The 21,340-nt window shown below is 41.2% G+C and overlaps 1 protein-coding gene across 4 annotated transcripts; it reads left to right on the top strand.

The window, feature by feature from the left end:
- The first annotated feature begins 537 nt into the window (after nucleotides 1-537).
- LOC138982214 (nucleotide exchange factor SIL1-like) lies at nucleotides 538-19,944 on the top strand. Of its 4 annotated transcripts, none has more exons than XM_070355439.1 (9): nucleotides 538-659; nucleotides 1,190-1,393; nucleotides 4,645-4,737; nucleotides 6,207-6,415; nucleotides 6,913-7,098; nucleotides 8,750-8,871; nucleotides 9,861-10,122; nucleotides 10,659-10,726; nucleotides 17,261-19,944. In XM_070355439.1, exons 1-9 carry the CDS (start codon nucleotides 590-592, stop codon nucleotides 17,559-17,561), a joined length of 1,515 nt encoding a protein of 504 aa, XP_070211540.1. In that variant the 5' UTR covers nucleotides 538-589; the 3' UTR covers nucleotides 17,562-19,944. The 4 variants fall into 4 exon arrangements, with proteins under 4 accessions (XP_070211540.1, XP_070211543.1, XP_070211542.1 ...); XM_070355442.1 differs by having other exon boundaries at nucleotides 571-890; XM_070355441.1 differs by having other exon boundaries at nucleotides 571-834.
- The last annotated feature ends 1,396 nt before the right edge of the window (nucleotides 19,945-21,340 follow it).

Consider the following 21,340-nt stretch of genomic DNA (forward strand, 5'->3'; position numbering starts at 1 on the left):
TGATTTGGCGATCTTTAAAGGCTTTATAATGAGAGATTGTGACACGAGCTAAGAAGATCATTACACCCAATCTCTTTCTCCTTTCCTCGGCATGTCATGTGCCTGTGCACTGAATAAAGGACTCACGGATGCCGAATCAGTGAAGTTTCACATTACTCCATGTATTATACTGAGTCAGAACTTGCTGCGCTCTTTCCCACTGTACAAGGACAAAAACAATGCCAGGCATTATGGTGATTTCTCTACAGTGTTTGACTTCTTATGACATAGAATTTGGAACAGACAATTGCAGAAAGAGTCAATTTGACCAGCAGCGAATCGGCTTTTGTCGTCTGCTAAAAGCTAGCAGACGAGAAGGGGACAGGGAATCCCCGTACTCTGCTTCAACGCAAAATGTTGTAGTGGCCGTTCAACGGGCTCATATATTTTCTAAGGCAAAAGGAAAAGTTTTAAAGAACGTATGCAAGGGTATTGGATCATGAGAACATGTTTAATGTTTTTTCTCAGTCATGTATTTTGTGCTATTCTGGATTTTAATTTTGATTTAGATACAACTTTTACTCCGGTCATAGTTTTTTATAGAACCAGCATGTTATGGCTGACGTGTTTCAATCGACAAACGCCAAGTTACACAGCTGACGAAACTACGTCTTTACCGGGTGCGTAAAAGTGTCTTGATCGAAAGGAAAGTAATCATTTATTCTTCGCAGATTTGTCTGCATACCTGGAAGGTACGCATACCAGATTGCTCAGTTACAGCACAGTTATCGGATCAGTCGACGATCGAAAGTTCGGGAGACTTCGAGTTCGAGCATTGAAAGATACTCCGCTCAGGTACACCATTGAACTGAATTCATCTCCACGCGTATATGATCTGTTTGCAGCGCACGGTAATTGTCATTGTGTGTAAATCGTACGTCTCGACTGCTTCGACAATGGTTGTTTGCTTATCTGTCTCATTGTCTCAAATCTTTTACTCGTCATGTACAATCAAAGTGAGAGAGGGTGAGAGAGAGAAAATCAGTCTTGTGAAGTTGTGTGTGTGGCATGTCTTCTTCATCCGTAGAGCGACCACAATCGTCTTATCGATTAATGTTTGTCGAGTCATTAATATACGGATGTGGTTTGTTTGTTTGCTTGTTTTTCAAAATAATCAGCTAGTAATCGCCTTTTTTTTCCATTATTTCAGATTATCGTTTCAAGGCCTCTGACACAAGGAAGATGAGTTGGATTCGAACAGCGGTGAAAGGTGTACACCTGTTGGTCCTTTTACTCATCTGTGGCACAGGATTCTACAGCTTTCACGTGAGATGCCAGCAGGTATCACCAGACAAACAGGATGACAAAATGGGAGCCCTGACCATTGTAAATACTGAAGAGCAAGAAGAAAATGGTAAGAGTTATTTGTGTCTGCCTGTGAGTCTGTCTGCATGCATGTCTCTCTGCATGCATATCTGACTGTCTGTTTTATTCAAAATGTTATCATTCTTGTTTTATAGAGTGATGTGTTCCGTGTCTAGTACTGTATAGCAGACTTACTCTGTAGGCTCAACTGTAGTTCTTTCATTTTAATTCCGGAGTTCTTAAATTCTTATAATGTTATATATTAACCATTGAATTATTTAAACAGATGGTTAGACTAAGAGATCATTTGAAAATACATGTTACAGTCTACTTCATTTATAACGTCGCCGGATATAACGTCACCCCGTTATATCGTCACCCAAACACCGGTCCCGGCTCAATTCCTTCTTTCCAAGACTATTTTAACCTCGGATATAACGTCACCGGATATAACGTCACCCATTTATAACGTCACTCATCCATGTCGGTTATAACGTCATATCAATCCCCATATGCAGCAGTTTGCATGGTGAACGACTGCCAAGGCATGTTCATTTACCCTACACGTGTCACAAGTTGTGTGTGTTGACGGTATTCTAGTTTTTCCGTGTTCCCGTTGTTAGAGGCCCAAGGAAAACTAGGTTCAAGGCATAATCATTTTTGCTGCATGCGTTTTGTGAGTTCCTGTTCGAGGTTTTTAATCAAAAGAAAAATGTTTTATTTCATTTCGTTTTGTGAGTTCCTGTTCTATGTTTTTAGTCAGTAATGAAAAATGTTTCATTTCATTTCGCTTTGTGAGTTCCTTACTTAGGTTCCTCAGTGTTCTAGGTTTTTAATTAAAAGAAAAATGTTGCATTTCATTCGTTTTGTGAGTTCCTGTCTTGGTTTTTAATTAAAAAAATGTAAAAAAAAGTTTCATATCGAGTATACATGGTTACTCCTGCGCGAGCGCGTGCGAATGGATCTGTCTACTTCTGTCCTTCAATCACGCATAATTATCAAAAAATAACTCGATTATTGAAATGACGGTAGGAGAAGGTCGAGAGGATGAGAAAAGACTACGACGTTTGTTTGTTGTTTGGTCCGTAGAACTTACTGACTACAACTGCCCACGACGAGAAGGCTGAGCTTCACTTTCAACTGGTCGTTGTCGACAGGCTGAGTAGGTCGGTCAGGCTAAATTGTAACGGTAAACACTAAGTGCAGTGAACCGACAAATTGAGAAAAGTGATACTGCACTCTAAAAGTACTATTATGACTCTACTTGGAAAGCCATGGACGTTATATCAAGTGACGTTATAATGATAATAATAATACAGTAGTCTAACGAGTATAGCGTCCCGCTCACTAGATGTGGTGGAGACGGTGGATGGGGGAAAGGGGGTAACTATGAACCCAAAGTTGTTACCACCAGAACGATTGTGCGTAAAGGTGGGCAGCCACTTTGTTGTTGACGAGAAACTTCTTCGTTAATAATAATAATATAAGTCAAATAGACAGTAATTACGTATAAGGACCCAGGAAGTTCTCGTCATTTTTATTTCTTCGGACATCAAGGACAGGTCAAGATCTAGCAGAATATGAATGAACGACAGCCATGTGTGTGTCAGTGTGTGTGTGTGTGTGTATGTGTGTGTGTGTGTGTGTGTGTGTATGTGTGTGTCAGTGTGTGTCCTTAAACTGAGCTAATAACGTCGGACACTATAATTAAAGACTGAGATTGTCGATGGAACCAGACGGAGCTTGACACTCCAACACAGGCAACCTGTCTCAGAATCAGCATGTAGCCTACAATACTGTACGTTGATACGATTGCCGAATATTGGGGAATATTTTGTGTATACAATTTTGTATTCAGATCATGGTCTTGCCAGGTTTTGGAAATACGCAAAGAAGAGAATAGTCCACAATTATATGAGGAAGTGAATTAAAGATTATTGTAATAAGTTAGTTTAAAACTTACAACAATATGTTGTTGTGATTTTTAAACAACACTAATGTTGCACTTTCCATTTCTGCACAGTTTTATTGAGTCCCTTGAGAAAAAGTGACTCTATGTAATCGGTCAGTGTTAGTCTGTCCGGCCGGCCGGCCGGCCGTCCGGCCGGCCGTCCGTAGACACCACCTTAACGTTGGACTTTTCTCGGAAACTATCAAAGCGATCGGGCTCATATTTTGTTTAGTCGTGACCTCCAATGACCTCTACACTTTAACGATGGTTTCGTTGACCTTTGACCTTTTTCAAGGTCACAGGTCAGCGTCAAAGGAAAAATTAGACATTTTATATCTTTGACAAAGTTCATCGGATGTGATTGAAACTTTGTAGGATTATTCTTTACATCAAAGTATTTACATCTGTAGCCTTTTACGAACGTTATCAGAAAAACAAGGGAGATAACTAGCCTTTTCTGTTCGGCAACACACAACTTAACGTTGGGCTTTTCTCGGAAACTATAAAAGTGACCGGGCTCAAATTTTATGTGAACGTGACTCATTGTGTTGTGAATAGCAATTTCTTCCTGTCCATCTGATGCCTCATATAATATTCAGAACTGCGAAAGTGACTCGATCGAGCGTTTGCTCTTCTTGTTTAAACAGTCAGTACTTTAGAAAGGGACATAACTCTTGTACTCCGGATATAACATCACCCGCGCGTAAAAGTGACGTTATAACCGATGAACCGGATACAGCGTCACCGCGTATAACGTCGCTCAAAAACATCCCCCGAGGGGTGACGTAATATCCGGAGTCGACTGTACTTCCCTTTATGGCCTGACTTCTCACTGTTGATCTTATTTAATTTTATACCTCAATCTTTCCCTTCCTTTACATCACCATTTAGTTATCACCACTTCGAATGTTGTGCGACGGGTGTGGTGGTAAGATGTCGGCCTTCTAATCGGGAGGTCGTGAGTTCGAATCCCAGTCTCTGCCGTCTGGTGGGTTAAGAGTGAAGATTTTTCCGATCTCCCAGGTCAACTTACGTGCAGACCTGCTTGTGACTTAACCTCCTTCGTGTTTACACGCAAGCACAAGACCAAGTGCGCACGGAAAAGATCCTGTAATCCATGTCAGAGTTCGGTGGGTTATGGAAACACGAACATACCCAGCATGCCTACTCAACGAAAGCTGAGTGAGCTGACTATGCTCTCAGAGTATAGTGTGGGGAACCCAAATGGGAAAACGAGCTCACACGTAACCAGAAAATTCTGGAACGCTGAAGAAGAAGAATGTTGCGTAGCTGTAGTGAAGAAACATGCAGTAGTGATAATTCATGCTTTTGCTTTTCTGTCTCGCCAGATGGTGTTGCAGTTGTTGAAATTGATGATGAGATTACTATAGAGAATCTGGAACCTTTTATTGCGACCAACGAATGGCAGCAACTAAAACCAGGTGAGCTTTTGCCTGTCTTCCTTCACATGCAGTATTGGTTATCCTACAATGAAGTGCAGTCATTACCTTGTAATGTTTGTAAATTGGCTTTAACACAGAATATTCAGTTTTAGACAAAGTGGATTTTTTAATAAGTTACTGTGCCATTTTTGAGTCACTTGAGAAAATGTGACTCTATGTAATCGGTCAGTGTTAGTCTGTCCGGCCGGCCGGCCGTCCGGCCGGCCGGCCGGCCGGCCGTCCGTAGACACCACCTTAACGTTGGACTTTTCTCGGAAACTATCAAAGCGATCGGGCTCATATTTTGTTTAGTCGTGACCTCCAATGACCTCTACACTTTAACGATGGTTTCGTTGACCTTTGACCTTTTTCAAGGTCACAGGTCAGCGTCAAAGGAAAAATTAGACATTTTATATCTTTGACAAAGTTCATCGGATGTGATTGAAACTTTGTAGGATTATTCTTTACATCAAAGTATTTACATCTGTAGCCTTTTACGAACGTTATCAGAAAAACAAGGGAGATAACTAGCCTTTTCTGTTCGGCAACACACAACTTAACGTTGGGCTTTTCTCGGAAACTATAAAAGTGACCGGGCTCAAATTTTATGTGAACGTGACTCATTGTGTTGTGAATAGCAATTTCTTCCTGTCCATCTGATGCCTCATATAATATTCAGAACTGCGAAAGTGACTCGATCGAGCGTTTGCTCTTCTTGTTTGTTCTATATTCATGCATTGCATATCTATCTATCTTATATATATACGACTAGTGTCTGTCTGTCTGTTCGCGATGCACGGCCAAAGTTCTCGGTGGATCTTTTTCAAATTTGGACACCGTATTCAGCTACACCCCGGACACAACCTCATCGATGAGATATTTCAACACGTGCTCTCAGCCCGCAGCGCTGTGCGCGCTGAACCGATTTTGGTTTTTTTGGTCTGGATCCACTACCAGTAACTCTTCCTTATCTTCTCCAGTGTTTTCAGCCGTGATTATCTCCCTTCCTCCGTGTGGCGTCAATCCATATTCCCGTTACTACGTTACTATTTTTAGAAAGTCACTGCACGTTACTATTTTTAGAAGGTCTCCAGTGTTTTGCGCGTTTATCTCCTTTCCTTCGTAATCCGGCGTACACGCGGCTTTGCCGGGTCCCAGGCGCAGCCTGGTATTGGCTCTACTTCTTCCCCGCGAAGCCGGTACCCGGCGAAGCGGGTAATCATCTAGTATCATATACATGTATATATACTTCTCTAGGAACCCTATCCAAAGGGACATGAGTAATGTAACTTGCGGTAAATCCAGCTGACTGGGTAAAGATTCCATTTCAGTTTGTGTCTGTTGTAATCACATATTTAGGCAGTTATATATGGGGGGATGGTACTGCATATTTTTCAAATGAGTAGTTATTCAGTGTGAACATTTTAGAACATAATACAGTCTAAATTGCATGCAAAACTGTTCCTCAGGCCAAGCTATACCAAGAGGACTTCATGTGCGTATGAACATACAGACAGGGGAGAAGGAAGCCAAGCTGCTGCAGGAAGATGCATCACAAGGCAGTGCAGCTTCAGCTTCAGCTGACAAGAGCATTGTGGGTGAAGACATCTCTTTTGACGAGCTAAAGAAAGCAGTCAAGTCTCTGAAGTCCGAGAAATTCAAGTCTGTTGACATGGAGGTGAGTCAAGGTAGACTGCACGGACAGTCACTCACACTGACTTTAACTAAAAAAGGAATATATATATATATATCCATAAATTTAAGCCTGCACTGAGGCTCAGGTGATTTGAGATGGAACTAAACAATCAAGTTGAGGTACTTAGCTTCTGCCATTAGATGATTTTGACGGTTCAATAAATAAACAAAGAATAAGATCAATGCTGGATCAGTTTCGCGTAACCCAGTGGGTTCTCGAGACAAAAAAACACAAGCAGTCAAAAATTTGATCTGTGTGTAATGTCAGTATGCAAGGGTTAAAGAACTTCCAAAAAAATGCCTGTGGCTTGCATTTTTGTAAGGGGGCTTGTGAAGAAACGGCATGTATGGGCATGCACCTATTTCTTTGTCATTCAGATGCTTCTACTTCTAGGATTCTTGTACTTTTGGGCTGATGGTTTGCTTTGGATTGTGATCACTTATAGTGCTTTATTATCGGATGCTGGTTTATTTCAACAGACATTGAAGAAAGAGAAACAGTTCCGCAGCTACGAAGAACTGAAGCAAGATATGGAAAGCATTAACGCAAAGGTGAAAACAGATGCGGAGGTGATTACAGAATTGGTGGAATTGTTCCGTTCTACATCACCTGTCGAGGATGATGTCATACCCATCTTGTCGCAGCTTGAGTACTACCTTCACCAGGTAAGTATTTGCCTCAAAGAAAGGTGAATATTGTGGGGGGAAATGGAGGTAAACCCAGTGGTGAGATGGCTTATCTGCTTCAGTAGCTTCAAGTTGATAGGCTGCTAATGCTTTGTCTAAACAATGAATAATGTACCCATCCTGGTTCAAAAATTGAAACCTAGGAAAGGGTTTAAAGGCTACCATATTCGTAGCGTTCATTAATTAATTCTTATTGTTTACATGTGCCAATAATGTTATAAAACTGTACCTAAGGGGATATAATAACGATTGGCTGTAGCTTTCGAACACAGAAAAAAATTATTTCAGTACATGTATTGCAAAGTGGTGTTGATAGTGTCGAATGTAAACAGAACAGTCTCAAACACCATCTTTGGTTTACGAAACGTCACAAAGTGACGTTAACGGTCTAAAAATAGCCCAAGTCCTGGAGAACTGTTGCTAAACAATGCAATAAAGAATTAATTATTTCTCGTAATTGGTAAGGACTTCAAACCTAAAACTTTGCAGGAAGCTTAATTTATACATCCCCGCAACGATGGGAAAAGCCCGGAAGTAATTAAACTAATTAAATAGGACTATGTCAGCCTTTAATGTTATGCAGAATTGTAACGGATTGTTTAATCAAAATCCATTATTATTCAGAATTGGCGTTAACCGACAATTACCGGTATTTTACCGGTTGAAACGAGAAAATACCGGAACAAAATTGCCTGCTGGTATGACCTACCGGTTGATTTTTAGAACTACCGGGGGGGGGGGGGGGGGGGGGGGGGTTTGCCGGTAAAACACACAAAACAAGAGGCGAAGCCTTCAATGCTCACGTAAGAAATCGACAAACAGTAACACACACACACACACACACACACACACACACACACACACACACACACACACACAGAAAGAGCATAGGTGAAACTGTGCAAGAAAGCGAGACACTAGATCTAGATCTGTCTGTCTGCATGTAGCCTACTTACAGGGACACGACTGCCTACTAGTCTCGGCCCGCTCAAAAAAACAATGACCGAGACTTTCAGTAATTCCTTCGCGTGACGTCAAACCCTCTTACGTCATAATGTGACGTCAATGTAATGTGAGTCTTCAAATGTTAGAGTTTCTACCACATACATACATACGCACAGACAGACAAAAGTTAGCATTGCATAGGCTACACTTAAGTGAGCCAAAAACAGTACTCTGAGTTGGACTCTTACTGGTTCAAATGACCAGCCTACCATTTTTTTCTGGGCTGTTTGCACTATAAAAGTTTGCGTACCGGCTTAAACAAATACTAGCGCAATAACTGTTAAAGCTCAGACACTCTTGGCTTTTACTGTTAGTCAGGTTTTTTTTTCTTGCCTTGCTATCACTGTATCAGGAATGTTTCTACAAAGCTTATGCCTAACTTATGTGGAACCCCCCTTTGAAGACCGCCCAATTTAAGAGTTCCTCCTTTTTAAGACCCTGTTTTTTTAAGATTTTCTATTCATAACCTCTGTGAATTTACCCCCATTTTAAGACTCCCTCCTTTTTAAGACCTGATTTTGTCAGATTTTTAAAGGTCTTAAAAGGGAGGTTGAAGTTCCACTGTAAAAATGCTTTGAAATGAGTGGAGATTTGATACTGAACTTGTGTTTTCTTTTAATTTCAGATTGACAATGCGATGTTGTTCTGTGACCTGGGTGCCATGCCTATGTTACTGAAGTGCCTCAACAACAGCAAGGATGACGTTCGCTCCGAAGCAGCTCTCACTCTGGGGTCTGCTGCACAGAGGTGAACAAATAGATGATGTTTGGAGATAGCCTCCAAGAGTGTTGGAAGAGTTGCGCCCCGCTTTGGTGACCCAAACAATCACACTATCACAGCTAATGACTGACTCCTATGTGTATGTTATGCAGTGTGCGCTCCATAGGATGCCTTTTTCGTTTAAAAATCTGTACATCGAAGCCACAATTCACTGGCAATGGCCATGACACTTCAGTGGTCGCTTTTGTGACCTCAAGCCAAACCTACGTGACCTTGGTCAAAACTTGTTGTCAGCTAACACTGCAGGTGAGCGATCTTGCCGCAACAAATCGTGAATTCCAATGAGTATAGTTTCTTAAGGAAAGGGTATTATATAAAGCGCACACTACATGACATACAGATCAAAGTTAGTTGTTCGTGGAGATGGCAGTCCGTCGCGATATAACCTTGAACGGTTGAAAACGACGTTAAACACCAAATAAAGTAAAGAAAGCCAGCAGCGAGTTTGTCGCTTGGCAACGTGTCTGGGGCGCTTACACTGCCACACCGCTTAAAAATCCTGACAGAGTTATTTGCGGAAAATGTCGTTTACGACATTATGTTTGGCCTTTTACAAAAGTTTTGTGAAAAGTTTGATTTTCCATAATTGTTGTGAAATTGGCGCCTCCCATTTTTCTCAACTGTAGTTTTATTTGAGTCTGGTTTCTTTATTTGCATAGCTAGGAACAAAATATGGCGTAACATGGTGCTGGATGTGAAAACTTGCATGAGGTATCAGAAGAAACGCTAATCTGTGAACAGGCTCATGAGGATTCCCGAGACTTTTGCATGATACATATTGTCAAAGAGGTTTTGAACTGACTGGTGAAAAGGTATTTAAGTCAATATTCCTAGCTCAAGATTCCAAAGAATGAAACAGTACTATTGAAATTGTGCTTCAGCTGTGATTTTAAGAATTATACTTTTTTCAGGGGGTTTGGTGATTTAAATATATAGTATGTTTTTTCTGCTTTCAGCAATCCCAAGGTCCAAATATCAGCCCTAGAGAATGGAGCCGTACATGAAATTCTGCGACTCCTAGCCATCGACTCATCAGCGACAGTGCGCAAGCGAGCTATGTATGCCCTGTCCACCATGATTCGGCAGTTTCCATTCGCTCAGAAACGTTTCTTGGAGCTTGGTGGGCTTTCAGTACTGGGAAGGCTGTTTGATGGCAAGGCTGATCAGAACCTGCGAATACGTGCTGTGACACTGCTGGCTGACCTGCTGAAGGAAAAGGTGGGTGTGAGTTGGTTTTGTAAGATTTGATTTCTTTTTCTCTAAATTTTTGGGTTTTGGGGTTTGTTTTTTGTCAGTACAGTGGAAGATCACCAAAACTCTGAGATAATCTGGTCTTAAATGGAAGTACATAATATAGATAATGTAAATGGGGGCGGGGAAATAGCTCAGTCGTTAGGGGCGCTGGTTGTAGGAGGGTGGGGTCGTTAGAGGTTTGGGGGCAGGGCGGGGGTACTGATTCTTTCCAAGGGAGTTAACAATCGAATGTTCCAATAGTACCAATGTACCAGTTTAAAAAATGAATATAAACATATATGTTAAGTTATAAATGTATCTTGGATGATAATGAAAAAATGTTGTGTTACAAATGTATATTTGATAAATATGAATAAGAGTCAAACGTTGACTAATAACTTTACAGAAATGACCATAATCAGTTTGACTGTTTGTGCATGTTACTTTTCTTTTTGTGGTGTTATTTTCTTGTTTGTTGCTGTGCTGAATGGTACATGATCTTGTTTATCATCTGTCAACAGAAAAAACATATAGAGCACTCAAACCTTGAAGACAAAACCCAGATGGAAAGAGTGCACCAGTACGAACAGTGAGTATATAATTTGTTTTCGTGGAGGGGGTGGAGGGGGCCGGAGAGCTCAGGTGGTAGAGCACTGAACTTGTGATCCTAGGGTCACGAGTTCGAATCCAGGCCGGGACGGACACGGGTCAACTTTCTGTGCGGACTCAGACGGTATCCATGTACCACCCCCGTGTCACCACAATGGCGCACAAAAGACCTTGATCATTCTGCCATCAGTGCAGGTGGCTGATTCCAACTAAACACGCATGCACTTTTGTATTTTATCTAAAGTCGGGGAAACACCCAGGAACATGCCCCTAATGGTTTCACCGTGGGCGGGGGAGGGGTGGAAAGGTTTATGTGCCCAAACGCAGCTCTCTTTCTGTTCCTCTGCCAGCTGCCACCTCTGACTCCCTGAAGTCGTAATGATCTTAATAGACGAACTCCGTGGAAAAAAACTCAGTCGGGTTTGCATGGCTTGTGAAAGAGTGAGTACTCATGCTTTTTTTTTAGTGAGGCAAGCTTTCAGCACGTGCTTCTTGTCCATGTGTTTCAGACACAACCTTCACTGGTGACTGGCCCATAATGTCACATGGGAAAGTTGCTCAATAAAAGCAAAAGTATCCTCTCTTTCACATCCCATACTACCCCAACAGAGTTATTTCTAAACATTGTCTATTGGGGAGTTGTTTTCTAGGCTTATTTAGCATCTGATTCTTAGCCACAAGAACAAATTGGCCCTGAAAGGATGAATCATTTTAATGACCGTGCCACAACGTGTTTTTAAGATGCACTTATTGTTTTTGAAACAAACGCCGGAGTATTGGCTGGTTAGGTTGATAAGGATACTACAATTATTTTTACTCACTCATCTGTGTATCATCCCTCTCTGCAGCGGAATGCATAGCCCCTCCATAGGAGCCTAAATTGATGACGTCACTGCAATAAAGTCTGTGGACTCCATAAAGTCTCTTATTTTTAATGCATGGACCGCGCTTAGAGCCTTATGCCATCCATAAAGTTATAGCAGGCCCCTCCTTCCAATAAGAGTTATGGAACCGGCTATTGGAGCGTTTAAAATGGCGGCTGCTTTCATGCCTATTCAGGATGAGAAGAAATTTGAGAAGCAACCGGATCTTTCTTGACCGCCTACATCCACTGAATCGTTACGACGACGTGGAACTGTACAGAAAATTCCGCTTTTGTCGGCAGGACATTATTGCAATCACGGATGAACTGTAAGAGCAACTCGAACTGCCGAATCGAAAGGGTGCATTGCCGCCGGTTCTGCGGGTTATCTTGACTTTGGGTCAGTTTTTACGCGTGCGGATCTTTTCAAGATGTGTGTGGCGAATTGATCGCAGTACATAATAATAATGATAATAATAATAATAATACAGGAATTTATAACATCAAACACAGCATGCAGAACCAGCAAGAGAGTGACTTATACCTTTATGGCGAGGGTACCGGAATGGATATAGTTTCCAAACCACGAAAGCCAAGTGTTATCAGGAGACGGGCTTTCCAAACTGTCTGCGGCAAATGGTGTAAAACTGACCCGCCGCGAAGCATCACACAGCTTGACGCATGCGCAGAGAAACAGGATGACGGGGAATCCCTTCCACTATCTACGTGTTAAAAATAGAGCCGCTCTTAGTTATTGCAGGCACTATTTGACCTCATGCATGCGGACCGCTGAGTTCTATAGTGTGTTTCATAGCTATGCGCTCCACAGCGCTATGAAATCCTAAAAGTATGGAGGGGCTATGCATTCAGGCCCTGGTCTTTAAGTGCTGTCGATGCTCTCTCTGTCTGTCTCTCTCACTCTCTCCTTTTCTCTCTCTCTCACTCTCTCTCTCTCTCTCTCTCTCTCTCTCTCTCTCTCTCTCTCTCTCTCTCTCTCTCTCTCTCTCTCTTTAACACACACTCACACACACAGGGACAAGATGACTTACATCTGGAACTCTCAATGTCCTATTTGAAAGGCAGAACGTGTAGTTCACTATTGCACAACATCCAGTCTGGTACCGCTTGGTGGGGTGTGCATGCTGAGAGTGATACTTTTCATTTTTGTCCTGCATTTTTGCCCCTTGTGAGAACGCAAAGTTGATCCTTTTACAATGATGGATAGTGCATCGGTGAACAAGTGTTTGTTATTAACTTGAGTCAGCCCTTAAGGACCCACCTCTTTTCTACTCCTTACGATATTTTTTTATGTAAACACACACACAAACACAAACAAACACACACACACACACACACACACACAAACACACACACACACACACACACACACACACACACACACATACACACACACACACACACACAAACACAAACAAACACACACACACACACACACACACATAATGGAAGAGAGAGGGGTGGTGGTTGGTTGTTTTTAAATTTCCTTTCAAACGATATGGCTATGCTGGACCGCAGGAGGGGTTGGGGATAATACATGCAGGCATTGATAGTACATGCATTTACACAATACCGCAGGAAAACTGTTAACCCCTTTTACTAAATTATGCTGTCTGTTGCCTGATACGACAGGAGTTAAATGTGCAAGCGCTAACTGTTTTCACATTTGTTACCCGTCTTCTGTTTATTAGGAATACGAATTTCAGAACGTATTGAAAGTTCTTTGCAGTTGTTCAGCATTGATTCATTTCGTTATCTATTCTTGTCGTATGATTTCACTGGCCTTCAAAAGGGTGTCTTTAACAAGATTTCACATACGACGATTTTGTAGATATAGCACTGAGAGTGAAAGTTGACCAACACACAAACGAACAAACCAATCTGATCGTCCTTACTAACACCAATCGTTCTATGTGACCAAACTTGATGTCATGTAAAGATCAACAAACAAACTTGATTGTTATATAAAATATAGTACCGAAGAAGCCATTTTGGAGAAGTTTTCTGGCGACTTTAACACCAAGAAGTCCAAGAGATACTCACTGGACGCACCCGCAATGATAGTTTGAAAACTCTCTGTATATCATATATGCTATTTAATTAAATCAATGTGAATAGGGGAACATATTTTTGTCAGAGCTGGTATTTATTTGTCCATAACACTAGCAATGAAAACCCTACTTTTTTATGAACTCATATCAGTGATCTTTCAAATCTTTCAAAATGCGTGCAAGTGTCACTACTGTCAGGGGCGGAAAAGTAGGACAGAACGAAAACAAAGACAAAGAAAAGATCATTTCCAGCCTGCAAAGATTACCCAAACACCACGTTTACCTCAGGGATAATTGAGTGCTCAATCAAACACTGATTGTTATATATTTCTGGTGTGTGTTGACATTATTCCAAGCCCGAATTCGAACTGCGTAGCTCTTGTAACGATTTGAGACCGGGCTTTTCTCGCCATGAGTATCCCTCTAACTTCGTGACTACTCGGTCGGTCTACGTGTCCAAACTGGATGTCGTGTAAAGGTCAGCTAAAGTGGGGCTGACCGAAATAGCGCTTTCTTCAGTCTGGAACATCTCAGTTTCGACCCACTGATCACTTTATTGGTTGCATCAAGCGATTACTCTGCACGATCTGTCAAGGGTACCCGTCTTCTCTGCCACCCGTAATGGATTGCTGCAGCCGCATCTTTGTTGACTGAGACTGTGATTGAAGACGGTCCTGTCTCTCGCGTGCTGGAATGATCTGAAGGGTTGTGTTTCACAACATAGGGTCGGTTTGTCGGGGTGTGTGTCATTTGGAAAGGTTGAGGAGTAAAGGGAGAAAATGCGGTGAAAGTACTCAAGGTTAAGAAAAGTTTTAGTTTTTAACCCCGCTCACTCTCGCCCGGCATCGTCGAGCATTTTCTGAGGCATAAGGACACCCTGCCAATTAGTACCGTCTTCAGTCATTTGATTTCACTTCGGACAAATGACAACAACAACAATAATTGTAATTATCCCCAAGACCAACCAGGTTATCAGTTTCGTTCTAAATCAAGTTATCCTTGTCTATTTATGTGTGTTTAATTCCAATGTTAAATCCTCGTAACACCTTTCGGTTTATTCTTGCCATTATTATGCTGTCGCACCACTGACCCAGATATTGGACCAATCACAAACCACTTCTATGTACGATCTCCGTTTCTTTTAGCTTTGAGAGAGCTGTACCTCGTTGCACTAAAGTGTGTAACCTTCCATTCTTACCTTAATAAATCTCGCTTTTACCAGCTGTATGGCTTGGAGTGCTGCCGTAATAAACATGAAGGATATTCCGGGCTTTGTTTTGCTGATGAAAGTGCACACGAGGAGAGTTTTAACGGGAGTTGAAGAGGCAGTTTGGAGTGCCCCAAGGGTGTCTCTCTGACCTTCTTGTGTTAGTGTCTCGGGTCAAGAGACCTTGTCACACTGTCTCCTCGGCACTCCTTTTGTTCGGGGCAGTTGGCCGTTAAAAAGTCGCAATTTACAACGTCCTGTAGACTGTCGTGTTTGTGCCTGTGTTGTAATTGGTGTTCGTTTTGGGCAGGGATGTGGTTAGGAGGCGGTGGAGGTTAACCCATCTCTCTCTCTCTCTCTCTCTCTCTCTCTCTCTCTCTCTCTCTCTCTCTCTCTCTCTCTCTCTCTCTCTCTCTCTCTTTCTCTCTCTCTCTCTTTTTTGTTGTTGTTGCTTTTGCTAACTATTTCATTAATACTCCGTATATGGCTACAGGTTGAAAGATTCGCCCAAGCCTAAAACTCTCTCTCTCTCTCTCTCTCTCTCTCTCTCTCTCTCTCTCTCTCTCTCTCTCTCTCTCTCTCTCTCTCTCTCTCTCTCTCTCTCTCTCTTACACGTACACAAACACCACCCTCTCTTTCCCCACTAGTCACTTTAGCTGTACTCATCACTAGTGACCTCGCTGTATAGTCATACATTCTAAGTATTTAAGAAAAAAAGTGCTGAGTTCTAGTTAACAAAGTTCAACGTGTGTGTCCCACTACTGCACTGCTGGAGTTGATCAGGCGCAAGTGTAGGCAAACAGTGCGAGGTTATCTAATACCCTGCAGGACAAAGAACTGGCCTGTGTGCAGTAATTGCATCACAGCTTTGCAACTAATTGTTTCCTTCACCTGGGCTGTCTTGCTTGATGTGTGGCGGATGGTGCTTCCACTCATTATCTAGAATGAGGAGGGGGGGGGGGGGGGTGAGAGAGTGTATGTGTATCTGTCTATCTACTTGATGTTTGTGGGTGATGGTGGCTGTACTCGTTATTTTGGGTGAAGGGAGGGGGTGATAGAAGGGGTGTGGAGAGAGAGAGGGAGAGTGTGTGTGTCTATCTGTCTGTGTATTTTTATTTGTCTGTCAGTCTGTCTCCGTTGTTTGTGTTGTGGTAGGATCAGAGACGATGTGTTATCCCCAGGGCCCAGTTTATGGAAGGACGGTAGAGCCTGAGATTATACTGTCTTTCTTACTGATACTGATACTGGAAGAGTAGGTGGAAAAAGACGCTGTCGTTCAGTGTAATTTATTCCTTCGCAGTTACATAAGTATATACCTGTCTTTATCTCTCAGTGTCTGTCTGTTTCAGTGTCTGTCTGTTTCAGTGTCTGTCTGTTTCAGTGTCTGTCTGTAAGTATGTGTATTTGTCTGTGTTCCTGTGTGTGTGTCTGTGTGAGAAAATTGACGGCTAGGGTAACATTGTCCTTGCTGAATCAACTTTTTTTTCTTTTTAGAAAAGACAAAATGGAGAGTCGCTAAGACGAAGGCCATTTCTGCAATAGTTAATGCCTCTTGTTACACATGTCTGTAATGTCGACACCTCTTTCTCCCGATTTAAACACATCACAGAATATTGTATATTTTGTTGATCCCGGACAGGTCAGGCACCACGAGTTCGTTTTTTTTTTTGCGGTTCATTCTCCCTAGCCTCCATCCCTCACTTTATATGAGAGTTCCTGGGTATGATATCCCCAGACGGTTTTTTTCTCTAATTTTTTTTCGATAAATGTTTTTGATGACGTCGTATCCGGCTTTTTGTTAAAGTTGAGGCTGCACTGTCACGCCCTCTTTTTTCAACCAAATTGATTGAAATTTTGGTCAAGAAATTTCCAAAGAGGTCCGGACTATGGGATTGCTTTTCAGCCCGGAAGTTTAAAGATGTGTTAATTAGTTTGCTAATTTAAGTTGTCATTAAAATCGAATTTTCAGTAACAGATTAAAGAAATGATTGCATTGTATTTCTCATCTTTTCCTGAATTCAAAAATGTATAAATATGTCATGTTTACTCTAAAAATGTGCTCAAAATGAAAGAAAGTAGGTTCTGTAAGTACTACTGTCGCATGCTTTGCGACTCGGTCTTCGGGTATGGTTAGCCGAGACTATCTTAATGTAGTCTTGGTGACTACTGGTTTTTGGTGTTGATCTTTTAGTTTGATACCGACTGACTAAATGTTTTAATATCACTTCGAGCGACTTGTTTGTTTGTTTGTCTGTCTGTCTGTCGTTCGTCAGTTTGAGTTTGATATGATGGCACGGAGCATTTTGAATCCTGGGAATTCTTATCACGAGTATATATATGAGAATCATTTTAACTGAGTATCGTTTCATTTTCCAGGGTGAATCTGGAAGAAGCGATGCTGGAGTCGGGCTGGTGCTCGCTCATACCCACCCTGCTGGACCTCCCGGACCACGACAGCCGCGAGAAAGTTCTGGTTGCCATGGAAACCATTCTGCCAGCGTGTCGCGCTGAGTTCCAGCACTCTGTACAAACACTGAGAACGTTGCAGAAGGAATACGCTGACATCCTGTCTCAGGAGCAGGCAGATGGTGAAGAGAATGATGATGGTTTCTTTCAAGGAATGATTTCCACTCTTCGAGGACTTTTAGCACAGCTAGCGCCGAAGGATGAATTATGATGAGTGAGATCTCTCTAGAGTGTTTAGCTGTGGAAAGTTTGATGTGTTGGACATGAACGAACATACGTATTGGGTAATGAGTATGGGTTGTAGAGTAACATGAACCATAGTATGATGAGTTGAACACGAGTGAATACATAGGATATATATGGATGAGAGGGAGAGAGAGAGAGAGAGAGATTTAAATAAATTATGAGTTGAACATAAAATGAATAAAATAATTAGCGAATGGGTGCATGGGATACATGGACGAGTTATGGAGTTTGTGGATTAGTTATAGAGACAGTTGAGTTACAAAGCTAAAGTGTGATGTGTTGAGCATGGAGGAATTCATAATATATATATATATATATTATATATGGTCGCCACTGTTGAAAGACTATCAGCAGAGATGACAAAGAAGTAGTTCTCGAGACAATTAACGAATCCACTGAGCTTAATATGCTTAATGCAGGCTAGGTCAGTTCAGCATGAATGCATGTAACGGTTATATGATCTCCACTGTTGAAGGACTTTAGGCAGAATTAAGGATGAAGACGAGAGACAGTTATATGATTCGAGTGTGATATATAAAATATCAGAAGTTGTGAAAGAAACAATTGAAAGTCAGCAGAGACTTTCTACTGAGATTTGTTAAAATCTCTTAGCAATATATATATTATTATATATATAATATTATTATGTTATTATTTTTTCAAGGAATGATTTTTATATTTAATATTTATATCTAAATATTAAATATATATATTGAGTGTGTGCTAGTGAGTTGCATACGAGTCAATGTTTGGGGCAAATGGTTTCCACAACTGAAGAATGATTAGCGGAGTTTGGCGCGTACGATGAGATACAGAGACGGGTAAATGAATAGAGTGTGATAAAAACACTGAATGCTGGTTCAATTAGTTGAATGAATGTGCACATGAATTGGGTAGCATGAATGTGCAATAGAATATGCAGGATATATCAGTTGAACATGAAAGAATGTATAGGATGTGTGGTGTCCACGACTGAGTCTGAAAGATCCTTTTAAGCAGAGTTGGCAACCAAGGATCAACTAGAGAGTTAAAAGAATGAGGTATGATGAATATGTTAAAGCTTAATTTGTATGATGTTCAGCTAATGGATTTCCATGAAAATATCAATAGAGGTTACATGCTGATTGTTGTGCGACAGAACTAATTTTATAAATATGATGAATAAAAGATGAATAATAGATAGTGTTTTCGTTGACACGAATGAAACATCACTTTACAGGGTAAGAGAGGTTCCAAGACGACACAAAATCGGAGGAATCACTTTTTATGCTACATCTTTTATCGAAGAAGCATTTCAGTATTTGGTGAACAAAATTCACAAATGTATGTTTCATTGCTACTGAACCTATTTTCAGGGTTCGTACAGGTCATGGAAAACCTGGAAAGTCATGGAATTTGATTTTTAATTTTCCAGGCCTGGAAAGTCATGGAATTTTAATTCAAGTCATGGAAAGTCATGGAATTTAACAAAAATAAGAAAGAAAAAAAAATTAACCTTTTAGCACGCCAGCGGCGATTTTCGTTGCCAGCACAAGGCTTGTTCGTATGACCAACTTCTCGTTCGTATTTGCATACGAGAATAACGGTATTTTTAACGGCACTTGAGCCAAAGCGAGGCTCACTTCCTTCCGTTATCTCGTCGTGTCGTCTGCGCTGCATTTGAGTCGGTTTCGTCGAAGTTTTCTGCTTTTGTTTTTGCATCGATAAAGTACTTTAGCGCTTCGACAAGCAAGATGGAGGATGATGAGTTTGAAACTTTCTTTCGAGTTGTTTCTTGACAACAAAAAGTATGCGGAATTGGAACGAATTACCAAGGAAGATCTTCGCAATGAACTGTGTATCGCGGTGAAAAAAAATGACAGTTCGTCAAGTCACAGTGACGGTTACGAACCGGAATTTACGAAAGTGCAGATGGATACAAACAGTGGCTGGTCCAGTTTAGTGAAATGACAGGACCAGCAAACATTACCGATAATCTGACTGCGTAGCAAATGCTTGACTTGCTTGTCGAAGAGAGCGTGGAAACTGACTCAAATTCAGTGCAAAGCAAGCGGCAGCCAGTGTCAAAACTGGCAGTGACAAGACGTAAAAAGTTTGCGTGTTCGGAAATGGCGACCTGTGGATCTAGTCATGGAAAATGTTATTGAGGCTCATGGAAAGTCATGGAAAAGTCATGGAATTTTGTTTCTAAAAACCAGTGGGGACCCTGTATTTTATTTTTTCTTGTATGTGTGTGTGTGTGTGTGTGTGTGTGTGTGTGTGTGTGTGTGTGTGTGTGTGTGTGTGTTAGACCAGATTTACATTCCGTTATCAATTTCAAAGTTGAATAAATTAATTTGCTATTGTAATTGATGTTTCCAGTGTTTCTTTACAATTAATTTTCTTCATCTGCTTCTCTCTCTCTCTCTCTCTCTCTCTCTCTCTCTCTCTCTCTCTCTCTCTCTCTCTCTCTCTCTCTCTCTATCCACACATGAGACGAACCCTAAAAATCTAATCAAAACGGAAACACACCCGAAACGTAAAAGAATACCAACAAAAACGCAGGACGTCTACATTTAATTTAAACCATTTCCCCAGTTGCACTAGGACAAAAACAAAACAAACAAAAAACCTACATAGCGTAAGAGTTTTATGCATGGATCAGAGGTGAAAGGTGATTTCCTACTACGCGACAGGGTGCGTTTTTTATGCTCTTCTAAACATTAACACAAATCGCTGCAACGATAGCATTCTGGCGGGATACAAGCGAATGCACCGTTTCCGAGTTACTCATCGCTTTAGCAATATCTCTGCATGACTTCGCCATAAAAACTGAAGACGCTTGGACATAAAAACCTTCACTCTATCTCGTAACCAGATTTCCCCTCCATTCATAAATTGTTTCGGCGGCGTTTTCGTTTCAATGAAGCGTACAAAGCCCATTGAATTTATTTCCGGCTTAAAAGTAAGATCGGCATAATGGTAGTGAATATCAAAGTGTAAATAATGTACCCGCTTAAAAAAGGGCGCATTTGCTGTCTGTTAGAAATGCTTTTTTAAAGTAGACATGAAAGAGGAAGCAGATATTGCGTATCAAAATGACCGTCTGGATAAAAGGGGAAGATAAACCTACTGCGATACAAAGTGTCTTTTAAGATTACATGGGTAATGCTTTCCGCAAGCTGTCTTTCATACGTATTGAGTGAGTCATGTCCTCTGTGTGTGTGTGTGTGTGTGTGTGTGTGTGTGTGTGTGTGTGTGTGTGTGTGTGTGTGTGCCTGCGTGCCTGCGTGCGTGTGTGTGTGTGTGTGAAATAAAAATAAAATAGATAAATAAATAAATAAATAACAATGACAAGTGCTAAACAGAGTGTTTGGTGTGCTCTCTGCATATACACAAATACACCAAAAAAAAAACCGGTCTCAGCCTTCGGATGTAGTTCAGTAATTTGATCGAGCCGACATACTCGATGCCTTGATTTAAACGCCCACATTCATTTGCATGGCACCAACAAAGTTAGATAAATGTTACAACCATCTTACAGACATTCTAGGATATAAGTCATTTTTGTCTGTTTCTTTCGTGACTCTTCTTTGTCCACTTTAAAGGTCAAGAGTCTTGTGAACATGTTATTTTGTTATAAATTGAACGTTCACAAAATTTACCTGTCTTATTTTTCGATTAAATCCAAAAACAAAGAGACTGCCAACGTTCCAAAATTCAGAATAAAAAAAAAAAAAGTTATTTGTTGGAACGTTTGTTATT

Source organism: Littorina saxatilis, linkage group LG12 (genome assembly GCF_037325665.1).
Source record: "Littorina saxatilis isolate snail1 linkage group LG12, US_GU_Lsax_2.0, whole genome shotgun sequence".
Lineage (NCBI taxonomy): Eukaryota > Metazoa > Mollusca > Gastropoda > Littorinimorpha > Littorinidae > Littorina > Littorina saxatilis.

Coding starts and splice junctions, on each gene's coding strand:
- LOC138982214 (XM_070355439.1), top strand. CDS start 590: ATGTTATGGCTGACGTGTTTCAATCGACAAACGCCAAGTTACACAGCT. Junction 1,394..4,644: donor TGAAGAGCAAGAAGAAAATG/GTAAGAGTTATT, acceptor CTGTCTCGCCAG/ATGGTGTTGCAGTTGTTGAA. Junction 6,416..6,912: donor TCAAGTCTGTTGACATGGAG/GTGAGTCAAGGT, acceptor TTATTTCAACAG/ACATTGAAGAAAGAGAAACA.